The sequence below is a fragment of the Filicampus tigris genome, chromosome 9 (genome assembly GCF_054856515.1).
Source record: "Filicampus tigris isolate MCC_2025a chromosome 9, RoL_Ftig_1.0, whole genome shotgun sequence".
Classification (NCBI taxonomy): Eukaryota; Metazoa; Chordata; class Actinopteri; order Syngnathiformes; family Syngnathidae; genus Filicampus; species Filicampus tigris.
In genome coordinates this window covers 16,963,726-16,980,169 of record NC_141225.1, presented here as the reverse complement: position 1 = coordinate 16,980,169, position 16,444 = coordinate 16,963,726, and the positions used below count along the sequence as shown (strand labels likewise).

General features: G+C 41.8%; 1 protein-coding gene across 3 annotated transcripts in view; it reads left to right on the top strand.

The window, feature by feature from the left end:
* The window catches only part of srgap2 (SLIT-ROBO Rho GTPase activating protein 2), a 54,562-nt gene that overhangs the window by 31,237 nt on the left and 6,881 nt on the right, over nt 1-16,444 (top strand). For all 3 annotated transcript variants that reach the window (XM_086039478.1, XM_086039477.1, XM_086039480.1), the window contains exons 3-17: nt 6,021-6,183; nt 9,002-9,064; nt 9,856-10,071; nt 10,233-10,361; nt 10,636-10,857; nt 10,944-11,045; nt 11,156-11,353; nt 11,473-11,557; nt 11,844-11,871; nt 12,119-12,149; nt 13,173-13,233; nt 13,434-13,511; nt 13,604-13,738; nt 13,840-13,945; nt 15,588-15,812. In XM_086039478.1, coding sequence (XP_085895604.1) covers nt 6,021-6,183; nt 9,002-9,064; nt 9,856-10,071; nt 10,233-10,361; nt 10,636-10,857; nt 10,944-11,045; nt 11,156-11,353; nt 11,473-11,557; nt 11,844-11,871; nt 12,119-12,149; nt 13,173-13,233; nt 13,434-13,511; nt 13,604-13,738; nt 13,840-13,945; nt 15,588-15,812 — 1,842 coding nt within the window. The remainder of the gene's footprint in view (nt 1-6,020; nt 6,184-9,001; nt 9,065-9,855; nt 10,072-10,232; nt 10,362-10,635; nt 10,858-10,943; nt 11,046-11,155; nt 11,354-11,472; nt 11,558-11,843; nt 11,872-12,118; nt 12,150-13,172; nt 13,234-13,433; nt 13,512-13,603; nt 13,739-13,839; nt 13,946-15,587; nt 15,813-16,444) is intronic.

The window sequence follows — 16,444 nt, the reverse complement described above, 5'->3', positions numbered from 1 at the left end:
CTAGTTGCCAACAGTCGGTCACTCATGAAAAGTAGTTGCGGAATTCTGCGCACTAGCCTACTTTTCGTTCGGGTTCGATTGTGTCACTCAATGCGCGTTGGGGTGAAGATTAACACTGGAGCACATCCAGCATTTTTTTCCCCAGGCAAGTGGCTGTTAATTGCAAGAAAGAAGACATGCTACGGCATGTGTTGTCTTCTTTCCATTCCATTGCTTTCGTTGGCCTGTTTTTGTGTGACCAATGAAGGGACTTGCTGTGTGCCCACCTCCAACCCTTGGGTTAATAGTTTACATCTCTACTGTCAAAGGTGATCAAGTTGACTTATCCAAACTGCACCAGCTGGTGGTGTTTTTAAACTTCTGGCTAACCATAAAGCACACACGTTATTAGAGTTAAAGATACATGAAGGTGGAGGGTCTATCTAGCCGACTGTGTTGCCTTGCTATCATTTGGAGTTCCTATTAGGAAATTATATTGTACTGTTTTTTTATAGTCCCTACATTCACACATTTCCTATCAAACATGACAACCTCTTAAAGAGGAAGTCAACCCAGGGGGCGGCCATTTTGTCACTTCTGTCGACTGAAAATGACATCACAAATGATCAGGGCTCAGGTAATGACCAATCACGGCTCAGCTTCAAAAACAGGTGAGCTGTGATTGGTCATTAGCTGAGCCCTGAGCGACTGTGATGTCGTTTTCAGTTGACAGAAGTGACAAAATGGCCGCCCCGAGAGATGCGTAAAACGGGTGAATTAACTCTTATTCCACAAACGCAATCTTTATCAGAATGCCTTGTTTCAAGTAGTGGGCCTCCATCGAACATATTCTTGAAAAAAAATTGTTTTGGTTAACTTCAAGTCAGAGTTTACGCTTCTGCATTTCTTTTTTACTTTTGACTTTTTATTGTTCTCTGTATGCATCACACACTTGCCCAGAATTATTCTGTGGTTAATAAAACACATACACACACATGGGGATTGAGAAAGTCACATGGTATTGACATATTTGCCCACTTTTTATTCTGCCGTGCAACATCTGTAACGTTGTCCACGCGGCTGCTGCTGTTGCTCTGACCGGTTGCCACGCTGGAATTTCAGTTATTTTCCGGCTAAGTGTCCACATATTTTTTTTTTCTTTTTTTTTTACTCCCTAAAAAGTGTGTGTGCATGTGTTTTGTATACGTGTACTGAGTCCATAGAGATAGCTGGTATTCACAAACGTACTGCTCTAGGCTTTCACCAAATTGTGCGTGCCCTTCAGCTGACAGGATGATGTGTCACACATTTTGTAGTCAAGCCTGCCCTCTCGCTCACTTTTTAGCCCAATCTGAGTGTTAATTAGCTGTGGCCCTTACATAACCCATGGCGACAGCAACACACTGAATTCCAACACTAAAAGGTACACTATCGAAAAAAGATGTCTTGACAAACAATACAAATGATATAGTGGTATTCATTTAGCAATGTTTTTATTTTTGTGGTTGTAGTTTACTGTGGCATCGATCTTGACTGCATCATGCCGCTCCCTAATATTGTGTTATTGAGGACGAGCTGTTGTGTATTGATGACTACGTATGTGCCAAGTATAAAAGTATACTTTGTGTTATATTTTATATTAAAAAAAATAATAATGATAATAATTTACAGGTAACTATATATGTCGATAGGGGTTAGCTTGGCTTTGTAATGTGTGTGCCACCTCCTCACCACATTTGCTGGAGTCAAGCATTAACAGGAGGCACCTCCTCACTCGCTCTCTGCTGAGATGCCTGCAAAGGACTCTCCTTTGAGTTCTTGATCCGATTTCACGCTGAAAATCCCCTCTCACACATGTTTTTTTTTTCCTTCTTTTTTTTTTCTTCATTGTTGGGTTATTTTTCTCAAGTTAAAAGTATGTTGCTATAAGCCACTGTGGAACTTCTGCCGGTTTGTGCAGTCCATGAATGCACAAACGCTGCCCCTTGTTGGCCTTAGATTCAAAGAATAGAAAGTGCTATTGTCCTGTGTATTACAAGCAAAGTCACCGATGAGAATGAATGACATTCCTGCAAATCACCCTGCATCATTAAACATAATTAAATAAAATGGAGCGCCCAACACATGACAGACCTAGTTTAGAAAATGACGATATATAATGATATACGCCTACCTGTATAATCTGATAAAATAGAATACAAAATCTGACCTTGCAAAGATCGCAATGCTGTGTGTGCGTCAAAATAAGAAGTAATTCTAAAGTTTTGGCCCTCTTGCATAGCTAAATAAAATAACCATCATAGAAATTAGAGATGGGAATAATCTCTAAATCTGTAAATCGGTTGATTGGATCTTAAGAATGTGATTGATGGTGGAATTGTGACATTGTTAATTCATCACTTCATCATGAAGTGCACCATTAAGATGTTTGGTATCACTTAATTTGCTATCTAAAGAATAACGACATTATATCAGTCATTGTAAATTGAGTTTGGCGTCATTGTGATTAATGCAACTTTACATTCACATGAAATTCATTCAACTCATCGTTTGAGTTAATTGTCATATCCTCACAGCCTGACCTGAAATGTATTTTTATACAAGTCAACTGGCATAGCATGCCATCACTGAGAAGTTGTCTTGCACAGCTTCTAACATTGTGCTCTGACTGTCCTCCCATGTTCAGAAATGTCCTGGGATAAGATGAGTTCATTTCCCTGGACAAGCCAGCTGAGTAATGCCTGCTTTTGAAACTTTTTCAGCAGGAAAGGAAGACATGACTTGCTGGTTTTACTTCCCTAATCTTAAGAGAAACACAGGCTGAAAAATATCCCCAATACTGGATTGTATTTCAATGAAACCTTTGTGGTATTTTTGCTGGCTGCAGGGGAGTGTTCAGTGTTCCACATATAGTATAGAAGAGGTTAAACTACCTATTTTGTTTGGGTTGTTTACACAGAAACCAGAAATAAAAAGTTGGGCCAAATTGACCCAAGTAGTGGATCGGCCATTTTCCCAAATTCTGTTATTATTAACCCAACCGTTTCTGGAGTGTACTTTTCACTTTCTGCACTTTCTGGAACAGGAATGTGAGGTCGGTACTTTGGAATGTGCATCTACAGTAAGTTATAAAATAATGGTTAAGAGGATCCCGTTCTGAATTCATATACTGATTTGACTTCTGATTCTGCTGTTCCCACAATATGTGCTGGTGACAAACTGTGGTTGTGGATTTCTGCCAGTTGATTTGATGATCTTAGTGTTGTCAGACTGAAATTACTTCCTAGTGATGTTGCCAGAAATGACATGACTACATGTCTTCATACTATTCATATGATCACGCTAAGCATGAGTAGGGTTCAACTTTCTACTGTATGTAAATGTCAGTATGATCGATTATTAACCAGTAAAGACCTGAATTTGCAAGATTGTAACCATGCATTGGGAGTGTGCGCATTCAGTCCATTTAGATAGCACCATGGCAACCTTGCAGTTGTACGTTACTTTATACTGTAGAACTGTAACCCGACTTGTTTTAAAACCGTGGAAAATTCATTTTTGGTTTGGAACGGTGCCATACAATACAGTTTTTAGAACTATGGGTTGGGAAAATATGTAAGCCACTAACCAATGAAATGACCTTGTCAGTCAGATTTTTAAAAATAGATTTGAATTAGTTTCATGTCATCTTAAGACACATGTGAAATCTTGAGCCACACCAGACAATGCTAATGATTGTCAAACTACTAGAATTCAACATTTATTGTGATCATTATTTATGACTTGGTTTGTACGAGCATGTCTAGTCACGTAAGAGTCATTTGGTTGAAGAAAAATGTGCTGGCAGCAATGCTCCATTTAATGCTATGTGCGTTGATCCTGACTGTAAATGACCACTTAGCATTTCCCTCTAATGTGACTCACTGCCATCACCTGACTCGAACGGTCGCTATGTTTCACTAAGTGCACCATGTGACCTTCAACAGAGGCCAATGACATTTTAGTGTTTACATTGTGATAACCAAGGGCCGGGCAGAGGTAGCTGTTATTTCACCTCGAGTGCTGCAGTGCCATAGTGATCAGGAATTGGCTCAGGGTGCCACGTGTCACGTGGCACAGGGAGGCCAGTAGATTGAGCAAATAGTGGAACTTGTTTTTCTGGATGAAAATGTTACAAAATCAGCGAAGTCAGAAGCACCGGAAAGTGAGCAGACGGCAAGGAGGAGGATCAAGAGTGTCTATAAAATCGACTCGGAAATTGAAGACATACACTATAGAGTTAATTAATTCTAAAAATGAATGGCCTGACATATGACTAGCCAATATTATAAAATTGTAGGTAATTTAGAATGCTCTATTTTTCGCTATAGGTTACAACAATAATTGTGCAAAATGTTGTGTCAAAATGGAGGGCCTCGGAATAGGTGCTGATTTTTTTTGTATTATTTTTTTTTTAAGTTTTGATTTTCTCTCAGAAGCAATTACTTGCTGGAAAAAGTCCAGTTTCATGCAGCTGCACAAGCGTCAGTTATAGAGTATAGAAAACACCTCAAAAGAGTCAACAAAGAAATCGTTTAACCCCGATTTAATGTTTCTTGAAGTTGACATTACTTGCATTCACTGAAGCAGGAAGTATAATGAAGGGGTGATTTCCACCCCCTCTTCCCCTCACAAATTGCAACTAGTCACAAAAAAGGCAAGTCAGCTAATTTTATTTATTTAGCGCATTTCATACACAAGGCAAGTCAGTGTGCAGCTTGACATATTAAAAGTACAAAATTTACAAGCATTCACAAATAAAAGATATAAAGACATTTAAAAGTAAAGAAAAGAAATGAAAAGTAGCTTACTAAAATTACTAAAAGAACAAACAATGCAAGTACGATCTGAATCTGCATACCTCAAACACCTACTGTGTTCATATTCCATTAATATTCTTTTATATGTTCATGACCTAAACCATTCAGTGAGTTACCTGTGTAGACAAAAAAGCATTTCAATTTAATTGGAAATTAATTTTCACACTTTGTTGTTTGTATGCTCATAACTAGTGATGACAATCCTAATGGATTGATTATCAAGAATTTTGTTGATTGAATGAAACTGATGGTGACATCTGGAAGCAACTGAGGCAAATTTAGAGTGTGCAATTTGTTTGCAACCAGCAGCAACGTTGCCATCAAAGTGGGAGTTCAGAACATTAAAAAAAACATATTAATTTACCTCATTGAGCAAGGAAATTTAGTCAAATGCCTATCCCTGCTTATTACTGTAATCACTGACTAGGTTTGACCACAAGTATTTACAGTTAGTATTCTTCAAAAGAATTCCAAGTAGTGAGCGTAATAGAAAATGTGTTTAAAGTGTTAATGTGGCTTAGTCGGAAACATTCCACCCCAACCTCCCACTTTTTTTTTTTTTTTTTATGTGACAGACTACTTAATCTACCGATCAATGATTAATTAATGTACAAGGCAGCCCATTCAGTATTTTTACTTTTCTACGAATGGGCACAATGAGGCAAAATCAGTGCAACATTTCCAGGCAGAGTTTGAGAGGAACTTCCGAGTCTTTTTCTCATCTCTCTCCCCTTTTTTATGTGTCCTTTCTTCTCTGCAACAGCTGTGCTTTTAGGGGAGCCTTACCACTTCCTGCTGGGTTTTGTACCCTGGCTGAATCCCCTGTTTGGGTTGGCTCACTGACCTACTGTGTGTGTGTGTGTGTGTGTGTGTGCGCGTAAGTGCGTTTGCGGGAGGGACACAGGGTGGCTGTTTTCTGTATAAATCTGTCTGGGCGTTCTCTCCCTCCATGCCTGTTATTCCAGTGCTTGTTTCATCTTGATGAAAAACAGCGTGCTGTACAATGAACTTGTTTCTACCTTTAACAAGCTGTGGGGCCACATATGCATCTATCAACCAGATAAAAAGGTTAACTTACAAACGGGTGAAAGCGACTTAATGCTTCTTTACCCAAATTATGCTTCAAAGGGGGGCCTTGATTACATCTTAAGACTTGTTCTCCATCAATGTTATCCTGTGCAGGAAAGAGCAGAGCATCTTGTCTCCGGTGAACTGCTGGAACCTGTTGCTGCTTCAGGTGAAAAGGGAGAGCCGCGACCACGCCACTCTGTCCGACCTCTACCTCAACAACATCATTCCCCGCTTTGCACAGATCAGCGAGGACTCAGGACGCCTCTTCAAAAAGGCAATGCTCACTCACACATGCAGATTGCAGACATTGTCTCTAAATGTGGAAGTCAACCCAAACATTTTTTTTTTCAAAAATATGTTCTATGCGGGCTTGCTAGTTAAAACGAGGCATTCTGATAAATATTGCGTTTGTGGAATAATAGTTAATCCACCCATTTTTAGCCATCTACGGGGGCGGCCATTTTGTCACTTCTGTTGACTGAAAATGACATCACAACTGCTCAGGGATCAGGTAACGACCGATCACGGCTGACCTGTTTTCTGAAGCTGAGCCGCGATTGGTCGTTACCTGAGCCCTGATCATTTGTGATGTCATTTTCAGTTGACAGAAGTGACAAAATGGCTAAAAAGGGGTGGATTTTGCTGCTTAACTCATATTCCACAAACGCAGTATTAATCAGAATGCTGTGTTTCAACTCGTGGGCCTGCATAGAACATATTCTTGAAAAAATATGCTTGGGTTGATTTCCTCCTTCAGGAAGATGCCCTGAATCAATACAAAAATGTCAATGTCACCCCTCTGTGCAATGTTAAATCAAAATAGCCTATGTTTGATTGTCCTTTTCTTCGGTTGTGTTAAAAAGCAAGATTATGCCAAAACTACAAAGCCAGTCTCTGTGAGTCTTTAGCACAGTGGAAGAGCCCATTAGGAAAGACACTTCCTAAAAATGCAGTTACAGGAATGTATTTTGACATTTCAGTCCTCATGGAACTATGCCTGTCCTTGAGAAAGCAAATGGCGGAGTCCTGACTGTCTAATCTTGACTCTTATTGTCATTTGAGTCATGATGAAGCCATTCATTAGACCTTGTCAACCACATTCCAAGTCCTCCAGTATGGACATGTTATACAAAATACACAATCTTAGCAGGGAACTACTGTTCCCTTGCATATGAGCAACCAGTTTGGATTGCAAAGATAGGATTTAATATTAGAACAGGTGCTTTTCAGTCACATCGCCCACTTGTGTTCCATGTCCTTTTCACATTGTTGGCATTTCTGAAAAATGGGAAGTTGCTTCTTCTGTCTGGATTTTTACTGGAAACAACATTCACTGTCTTCAAACTTGTATACAGTGACATCTAATTTACCTTACAGTTAGGTTTGGATAGAATTGTTGGATAGAATTTTCCCTGTCTTGCAGATTTAGGGTGAAGCCATTTAAATTGTACATTCAAAATCAGATTCCGAGACCTCTGCGTTTCAACTTAAAAATAAACAACACTTTACTTTTTGAGGCGTTGAGAATTTGGCTTGGGGATCAAGTGGAGCAGACTTTAAGGACTGGGCTTAGCAAAAGAATGTCGCCCGTAGAATGCCTTCACTTGTAACAAAGGTCAGTGTGTACAGTATGATGGTAAAGTGAAGCAACCTTATTGGGTACGAAAACTAGATTCGCCGCCACGCAAATTTTAAATGTCCACTGTCTGAGTGTAGGTCAAGTTTGGGACTTAATTTGTCTCAACAATTAATGAAGACTTTGTTCATAGTTGGAACAGGACCACTTGTAGAAGTCAAGTGAATTCTTGACAGGGTTCAGGTCATTTCACCTCTAGTGTGAATGTCGCACAGACCAAAGACACTGACCAGTGTTGAAATGACAGAGAAAAGCACACAGAAATGATAAAAACATATTTTTTCACCCAGCAGTACACACACCTCTTTGCAGAGAATTCCTCCACCTCTGCTACTAGCTACTAGCATAACTTGTTCAACTGAAAGACACTGTTTGTGGAGTAGTGGATGTGTGTGTGTGTGTGGGGGGGGGGGGGGGGGGCGGGGGGAACTCAAGTCAAACTGTATTAACAAGCTTTACGTCAGGACATAAGTTGTCTTGATGTGTTTTTTTGCCGTGGACTTGCCGAGCCAGACAGGCGATCACAGGCCAGAGAACGAAGTTCAAAGGTCAAGATTCACAGTTGACAGATAGGACGGCTCAGACATGGCTGATTACTTTTAGATTGCTTGTAGCTCAACCGCTCTTCTGCACTTTAAAGCCGGAGGGCGGGGCAACCTCACTTGCCCCGTTACCTCGTTTGTCCGTTGCAGAACCCTAAATCTTTTCCCTGTCGCTTTCTCTCTTCACACACATTTATCCCTTCTCATCCTAATTCTGACCTTTTAACTTTCTCGGGATTGAATTTCTAGCCCTCATTTGATTTTACTCAGGCTGGATTTATACTGCCCAATTCCGATTCAATGCATTTAAGAGGCTTGATTCTGATCCGAAAATAAGCGATTACATGCCATATTTTGCTTCTATTTACGCTGTAGTGACGCATGTTCAAATTGTGTCACAAGAGAGCAAAGAAATCAAATTGTCTCACTTGATCTATGCAGTGTCAATCCAGTTTTGTTCCGCCACAAACATTCAGCCTCAATCCTTCAATAGTCTTATTTCTTTCGGCCTTTCTTTGGTATGGCTGCTCTTCTTTCTCTAACTGTAAGGTTTTTCTCATATGTTTTATATGCCTTTCATATGTAGCTTAATAAGGGAAGTTTGACAAAAAAAAATGATACACTTCCGCTTTTACACCACTACAAATTCCACAATGAAAAACTCTTTTTAAACTAGTCAAGTGCACTGTGGCCGTACTCCCGTATCCTTCCTGTAGTACCTTCATCCTGTTTGATAGTCTAGTCTAGACAGATGAGGCTATTGCTTAACATCACGGCTGAGTTTCTTTGCAAGTTTACCGGACGGACAATACACAATTACTGCCGAGTGATCTTGCTAATGACACAGAGATAATTGTTAATAAGCTCTTTGTTCACAGTGATTAACTAACTTTTAATCTGTCTTGTCTCTTTAGAGCAAAGAGGTCGGCGTGCAACTGCAAGAAGACTTGATGAAGGTTCTGAATGAGCTTTATTCGGTAGGACCAATCTCTTATCCATAAAGAAGATTTTTTCATGTGGTTCGTGTGCAGCCTAATTAAAAGCGATTGGAGGGAATGAAGTTATTTTCATCTGGCGAAAAAAAAAATGTTGGTGGAGAGCCATACACTTCAAACAATACCATAAATAAATAGTGATTCATTATAATGCTTCACCAAAATAAAATGTTGATGTTGCAACGTAGAATAAAATAATTGGTCAGTTCCGTTTTCCTGGTTACTGGGCAGAATTTGTACCCCAAAGTGCAATAGAGAACTGGACCAGTAATGCAGATTTCACTGAAAGTTTATTTGTACAAACAGTTAGAAAACCTGACTGTAATGCAGAGTCACCATTGGATTTTTTTGACAATGTTGTTTTAGTGGTCTCACGCTGTCAGGAGCAACACAACATTGGTTACTCATGTCCGTCGCCCAGCCAAGTCGCTGATGTCCTTGTCTGTGTGTGTGCGCGCCCAATGTTTAGCTGGAACTCAACCCGCCAATTATAGTTTGCAAAGAGTTATAAATAAATCTGGTTTAAATGACGTGCACATGCCTACTCATAAACAAAGCAGTGACTCTAGCTTGGGATTTTGAATCAGAACAGTGGAGTGCTGGTCGCCGAACTAGGGCTGACCCAGCTTGATGTAACGTTTCATGTGTTTGACCGCTAGCGAGTGGAACGGGTGTGTGACTCGTTGGCGAGGAAAACTGCAGAATGCCCCGTCATTTTCCCAAAGCCAGAGTGGGGGGGGGAAAACGTTGTGATGTAAATGTCATGTTCCCAGGTGATGAAGACGTACCACATGTACAACACCGACAGCATCAACGCAGAGTCCAAGCTGAAGGAGGCAGAGAAGCAGGAGGAGAAGCAGATGGGGCGCTCCAGTCGCCAGGACGACCGTCAAACGCCACGCTCGCCAGACACCCTTGCTAGCATCAAGGCTGATGACAAACCCATTCGCCGCTCCAGTGTAAAAAAAATTGAAAAGATGAAGGAGAAGGTGAGTGGGGACGCCGCGCAAGACGATGGAAGGTGCCACATGTGTTCGTACCAACCTGATGCGTGTTTCTCAGCCAAGATTTAGAAGAGCACCGACTTGAATGTCCTTCAACAGTTGAATCCTTGTTGGGTCCTTTACCGCTTGTCCAATCTTCTTCTCAGAGACAAGCCAAGTACACAGAGAACAAGCTGAAGGCCATCAAAGCCAGGAATGAGTACCTTCTTGCTCTGGAGGCCACCAACGGCTGTGTCTTCAAGTATTACATCCATGACCTCTCCGACATCATTGACGTGAGTGTGAAAACACCGACTTCACTTTGCTGAAGGTTTATGCGCACAAAAATGAGCGCAAACTTGATTGAGTTTAATTTGTCTTCACTGTTCACATTAGGGATGGGCATGAGAATTGATTTAAAATTGCGTTGATCGAGTTAAAATTGGTTGGTGATTTGAGCGTCATCGCTCTGTGTCTTAATTAAATGGCCACACTTAGTTAAGCGATTTCATACCACTTGAGAGTCCATTTGTCCAAAATGGTTGCTGATTGATATTTGTGTTTGGACAGTGCTGTGACCTGGGCTACCATGCCAGTCTCCACCGTGCCCTGAGGACCTACTTGTCAGCAGAACAGAATGTAGAGGTGTCCAAGCACACTGGTCTGGAGACACTGGAGGGTGCCGCTGAAAGTCTGGAAGCCAACGGAGACAAACAGAAGCTGATGGAGACCTACAACAATGTCTTCTGCCCCCCAGCTCGCTTTGACTTCCAGTCGCACATGGGAGACACGGTATAGTCAATATCTCTGGCCTCTCAGTATTGCGCAACGCACTTCCATTGCGCCTCAAACTACAACCTGTGCTTGTGTATACATAGATGGGCATCATGTGTGCACAGCAGCCACTGGAAAGTGAGCTTCTCCAGAGGTGTCAGCAGCTTCAGTCCCGTCTCTCCACGCTCAAGATAGAGAACGAAGAGGTGAACAGATGTTATAGTATTATTTTCCCCTTGATATTTCTAGCATATGTCTTTGCATGCCTCTCAAGGTTTTTTTTTTTTTTTTTCCCCCTCTCTCTGCTGCTCATTAGGTGAAGAAGACCATGGAGGCCACTCTGTCCACCATCCAGGACATGGTGACAGTGGAGGACTATGACGTGTCCGATTGCTTCCACCACAGCAACAGCATGGAGTCTGTCAAGTCGACGTTCAGTGAATCCTATCTCAGCAAGCCCAGCCTTGCCAAGAGGCGGGCCAACCAACAGGAGACAGAACAGTTCTACTTTACGGTCAGTGGCAGGTTTGAATGATGGATTATAGTACTGGGAGTGGATTCAAAGAGCGCTGTGATTTACTGCACTTCTGCGCGTACCTGAACTTAACACTCATCATACTGTATGTTGTGTAGAAGCTGAAAGAGTTTCTTGAAGGCAGGAACCTGATCACCAAGCTAGAGGCCAAGCATGACCTCATCCAGAAGACCATCGGAGAGAGTGAGTGTCCTTTATGTCTTTTAGACGTGTACTGTACTGTACGTGGAGGTCACCTCGACTGCGACCATATGTGAACACAGATGTGCTGGAGTGAGCGGTGATGAGGGATGGGGGGGTGGGGGATGGGTGACGATTGGGGGTCTTCCTCAGGAAATGTCAGCATTTCCGTAACCGGGCAGGAAAGCCTTTGTATGTGTACGATGACTTCTTCCTCCCGAGTGTCCCACATCTATGACTGTGTGTTACTCGCCTAAGTCCACACTTGTTCTATCTCTTCCCCCTTTAGGTCAGAAAACTGACTGTTGCCTTGCCAGGTACGTGTGGGGAAGGAAGGAAGTACATAAACACACACGCACACTATCTCGGAGACATATGCCAAAGTAGGGTTTTCTTAATTTCTTGGCACTCATGGGGTATTATTTTCCCCGTTGCTGTTTAAAGATATTCTCAACATATGTGTCTTGTGTGAACAAATAGAGCGTTACCAGAGTTGTGTGCGTATAAATAGGCACTCTGGCGACTTAATGACAGAGCGCTGTTTCTCTCTCTCTGTGTGCATAGTGGACGGAGAAACTCAGCAGTACGGAAACAGGTAATTATCTGTCGTGTGAGTGCGTAGTTTTGTTTTGGACACATTTTCCCACCGTTGCCACCCATAAGATGCAAGGGCATATTTGGAAGCATGTACGCATGCACACATGTGTGTCTGCTATGGAATGAGTGCAATCTAATGGTCTCGCTGGTGCAGTATGACAAGGGAACTAACAACAGGACCTAATGTTTGAGGCGCCCCCTTGTGGCATTAAGGTCTCCTACTGTAAAAAAATAAAAATAAAAAAATTCCATGATCATCTACAGTACTGCAGTCATTTCAAACCAGGCTGCCACAGCACACTAGTGTGCCGTGAGAGATCATCGAGGTTGCCATGGTAAATCACACAATTTCACCTAACTTGCGGGCAAGTTATTTATTATTGCAAATTGATCTTTGTTCATATATCTGTGCCAGCAACATGTAGTGACAGGCAGAACTATCATTTGAAGGTACAATAAATCTGTGTATTAACGTGTTGCCATTCATACATCAGAATACGTTTTTTTTTTCTCTGCTTTGTGTTCAACTAAACACGTCCAGCAATATGTGAGTAAATTGAGACGTGCTCATCATTTCAGTCTATCTTTTTTTGTGCCATTTTTGTTGGTGGTCTGCTGTGAGATTTTTCTCATGTAAAATGGGTGCCATAGTGCACTAAAGGTTTGGAAACACTGCAGTACTGTACATTCACGTGTCATAAGACATTTTGTTTTTAATGAATTCAATTATCAGTCATCAGTTAATTAAAAAAAATATATATATATATTCCTCATGATACCCAACGTTAGGTTTCTGGAAAACCCAAAACAAAAAGGAAAATTGTAGTCTCCTAGCAACAGCAGCCTCTCCCCTCCCCATGTCTGGCACCTAAACGTGTGCTCTGATGCATGTGCAGTAGACGTGTGAGGTAGTCCGCCTGATAACATGGTTGCAGTTGTTTTATGTCCTTGGCAGCATCCTATTTACCATCTATTATTGTGTGTAATTATTAATGCAAATAATGCTCCCGTCCAATTTTAGGATGCAGGTGAAGCCATTCCTCTTATGGTTGAGAGCTGCATCCGTTTCATCAGTCGCCATGGTGAGGAAATTCTTCCGTCAAGGGATAGGTCTAGCACCAGCCTTTGCTGTGCACTGATTGGTTGCATTGTCGTGCCATGTGACCGGTTCTGACCCGATTAGTCTCCGAATGAACAAACTACATATCCAATATCCAGCATAGCAATCCTGAGCATGAAAAATGGATGTAATAAAAGCAACTGTGTGCTTATGGCTGTGTAGGTCTGCAGCATGAGGGCATTTTCCGAGTATCAGGCTCCCAGGTGGAGGTCAATGACATCAAGAATGCTTTTGAGCGAGGTAGGACTCAAATTCACTGAAAATATGCCCCCCCCCCCCCCACACACACACACACCTTACCACTTTGTTTCTCTGCATCTTGTGGGTTACAGGCGAGGACCCACTGGCAGGAGACCAGAATGATCATGACATGGACTCAATTGCTGGTGTCCTCAAGCTCTACTTCAGAGGGCTGGACCAGGCCCTTTTTCCAAAGGAAGTGTTCCATGACCTCATATCCTGTGTCTGTAAGAGTCACCGCCGCCAATCTCTTTGTGTGCTTGGTTTGTTTTTCCAAACTCTGTATTGTGTGACTAATCTCCTGGGTGTCGTCACTGTTACGTTGCAGCAATGGAGAGCCTCCAGGAGCGCGCTGTCCACATTAAGAAAGGGCTGCAATCTTTGCCAAGTGAAACCCTCATCATCATGAGATACCTGTTTGCCTTCCTCAACCAGTGAGTGGCAGGACGGACACACACGCTCTTGCACACACACTGTTTTTTCTAATGAGATCTAACAGGAGAGCCTAAAGTAAAATGGCTCTATATATATCTATATATCTATCTCTATATCTATCTCTCTATATAAATATATATATATATATATATATATATATATATATATATAGATATAGATATAGATATAGATATAGATATAGATATAGATAGATATAGATATAATTTTCTATTTCCGTATTTAGATATACAAGGGGTGCAAACTATTTGAACCATATATTTGATAGCAGTCAGTCAATCAAGATAACGAACTGCTGTTGTACAGCATGTGCTGGTACCTTTTATTCCTTCCTCTGAATACTCCCAGATCAGTATTTTTAAATTTTTTTTTACTGGCGCCAGGGCATCTGGGTCTGACATCACCAGCTTTCCTCAAGCACATTCTGTCTGCACACACTGTTATGGGTAAAATACTGTGAAAAATACAAATACTGTATCTCATGTTAACTTAGACGAGGTAAACATCCCGAAAAGGCCGAAGAGGCCCTTATTGGAGTTTTTTCCCCCCCATTCAGTTCTTGAAAAAAGATTTACCCCCTTCTCTGGTCGATTTATAGCCTTGTATCATATTCAGTGTCTTGATGAGCTATGCAGGCTTGCATTCCCTGCAAAGCCAAAGTCTGAAAGTCACAAGGGAGACCCCTCCTCTAGCAGCTGGGGGTTCATTTGCAGCCACAGAAATGCTACTGCTGTGCCCTTTTTGATGCAATATTTGAAAACAGAAAATGCCTAACTAACAAATGGCCATGTTTCAAGTTGATCACATCACATCACATTACAAGGGGAATCAAACTAAATGGACACCTGAAATGTAAGACCTCCCGAGTAAACAGACTTGTCTTGTGGAGCCAGAAGAGGAGCTTTTTCGTTGGCCGTGGGTGATTTACTGCCTCCCAAATGAGTCTGCTTCTTTCTCGCACACTCCAACACCCTTGCTGGTCAAGGAAGTGAGACACTGACAGAGGAGTAAAAGCGGAGGCACACTAGTTGAAACACGACATTCTGATTAATTTTGCGTTTGTGGAATATAAGTTAAGCAGCAAAATACACTCGTTTTTAGCCATCTCTGGGGGCGGCCATTTTGTCTTCTGTCGACTGAAAATGACATCACAACTGCTCACAACAACCAATTAAGGCTCACCTATTTTCTGAATCTGAACCGTGATTGGTCATTGTGAGCAGTTGTGATGTAATTCTCAGTCGTCTGAAGACAAAATGGCCGCCCCAAGAGATCGCTGAAAACGATTGGATTAACACTTATTCCACAAATTTATCAGAATGCCCTGTTTCAACTAGTGTGCTTGCATAGAACATATTCTTTGAAAAAAATATTTTTGGGTTGGCTTCCGCTTTAACTGCAAACTGACTCACACAGGTGTGCATTCAGAGATATCTCACATCATATAATGCCTCATCTGTGATTGGTTGGCAACCAAGCCAGGGTGTATCTGGCCTCTCACTCAGTCAGCAACCCTATTGAGGACAAGAAGTATAAAAAATGAAAGGATAGATCAAGCCCCATGAAATAAATATAACAGGTGATTATGAAATGAAATGAATGTCTTCTTTCTACTCCACCCAGTTTGTCCCAGTACAGTGAGGACAACATGATGGACCCTTACAACCTTGCCATCTGCTTCGGCCCCACCCTGATGTCTGTCCCCGAAGGTCACGACCAGGTCTCCTGCCAGGCCCATGTCAATGAACTCATTAAAACTATCATCATCCACCATGACACCATCTTCCCAAGACTGCCGGACCTGCAGGGGCCCATCTACACCATCCCTGGAGCTGGTGATGACTTCTGGTCAGTGGCGGCTCATCAATAGAGGGCGCTAGAGCGCCGACCTTCCGCCCAGCTGAGTCACAGTGAAAGGGACAAAATTAAATGATGAAATATTATAATAAAGTACTTCAAAATATATGTACATCTGGTTTTAGATGAGCAGGATAGTGTAGTTATTGATGAGTAAAGTGGATTTGATCTCTGCTGTCTCAAACAATGACGTATGTGTGATATGGGCGTCGCTGATAGACTCTCGCTAAAAGTGTGACGTGCAGTCGGTCCTCATGCAATTCACACATATGAATTGCGCTGCCTCCAACTAATAATATTTAAACGGAGTTGCTGTTAAAGCCAGCATCATTTCTTGTCCGTCTCCGAGCGGTTCCTGCCTTCAATGGGAACTTGATGTGGCGGCCATATTGCATATGGCTCAGCCAGGCTTACACAGTGCATCTAGTTTTGTCCCTCGTAGTCAACTCGGTGAAGTTACTTCATCACTTTTCGAGAGGAGAAGGTGGAGCCCAGGCAGCATGGATAAGAACAGGTATGGTGGATTAGTTGATTTACCGGTAATTAGTGGTTTCTCAACAAAATTAGACAGAGGATAAAGTGCATCTACAATTGTTGCTGCTATGACTACACTTTTAGGCTAA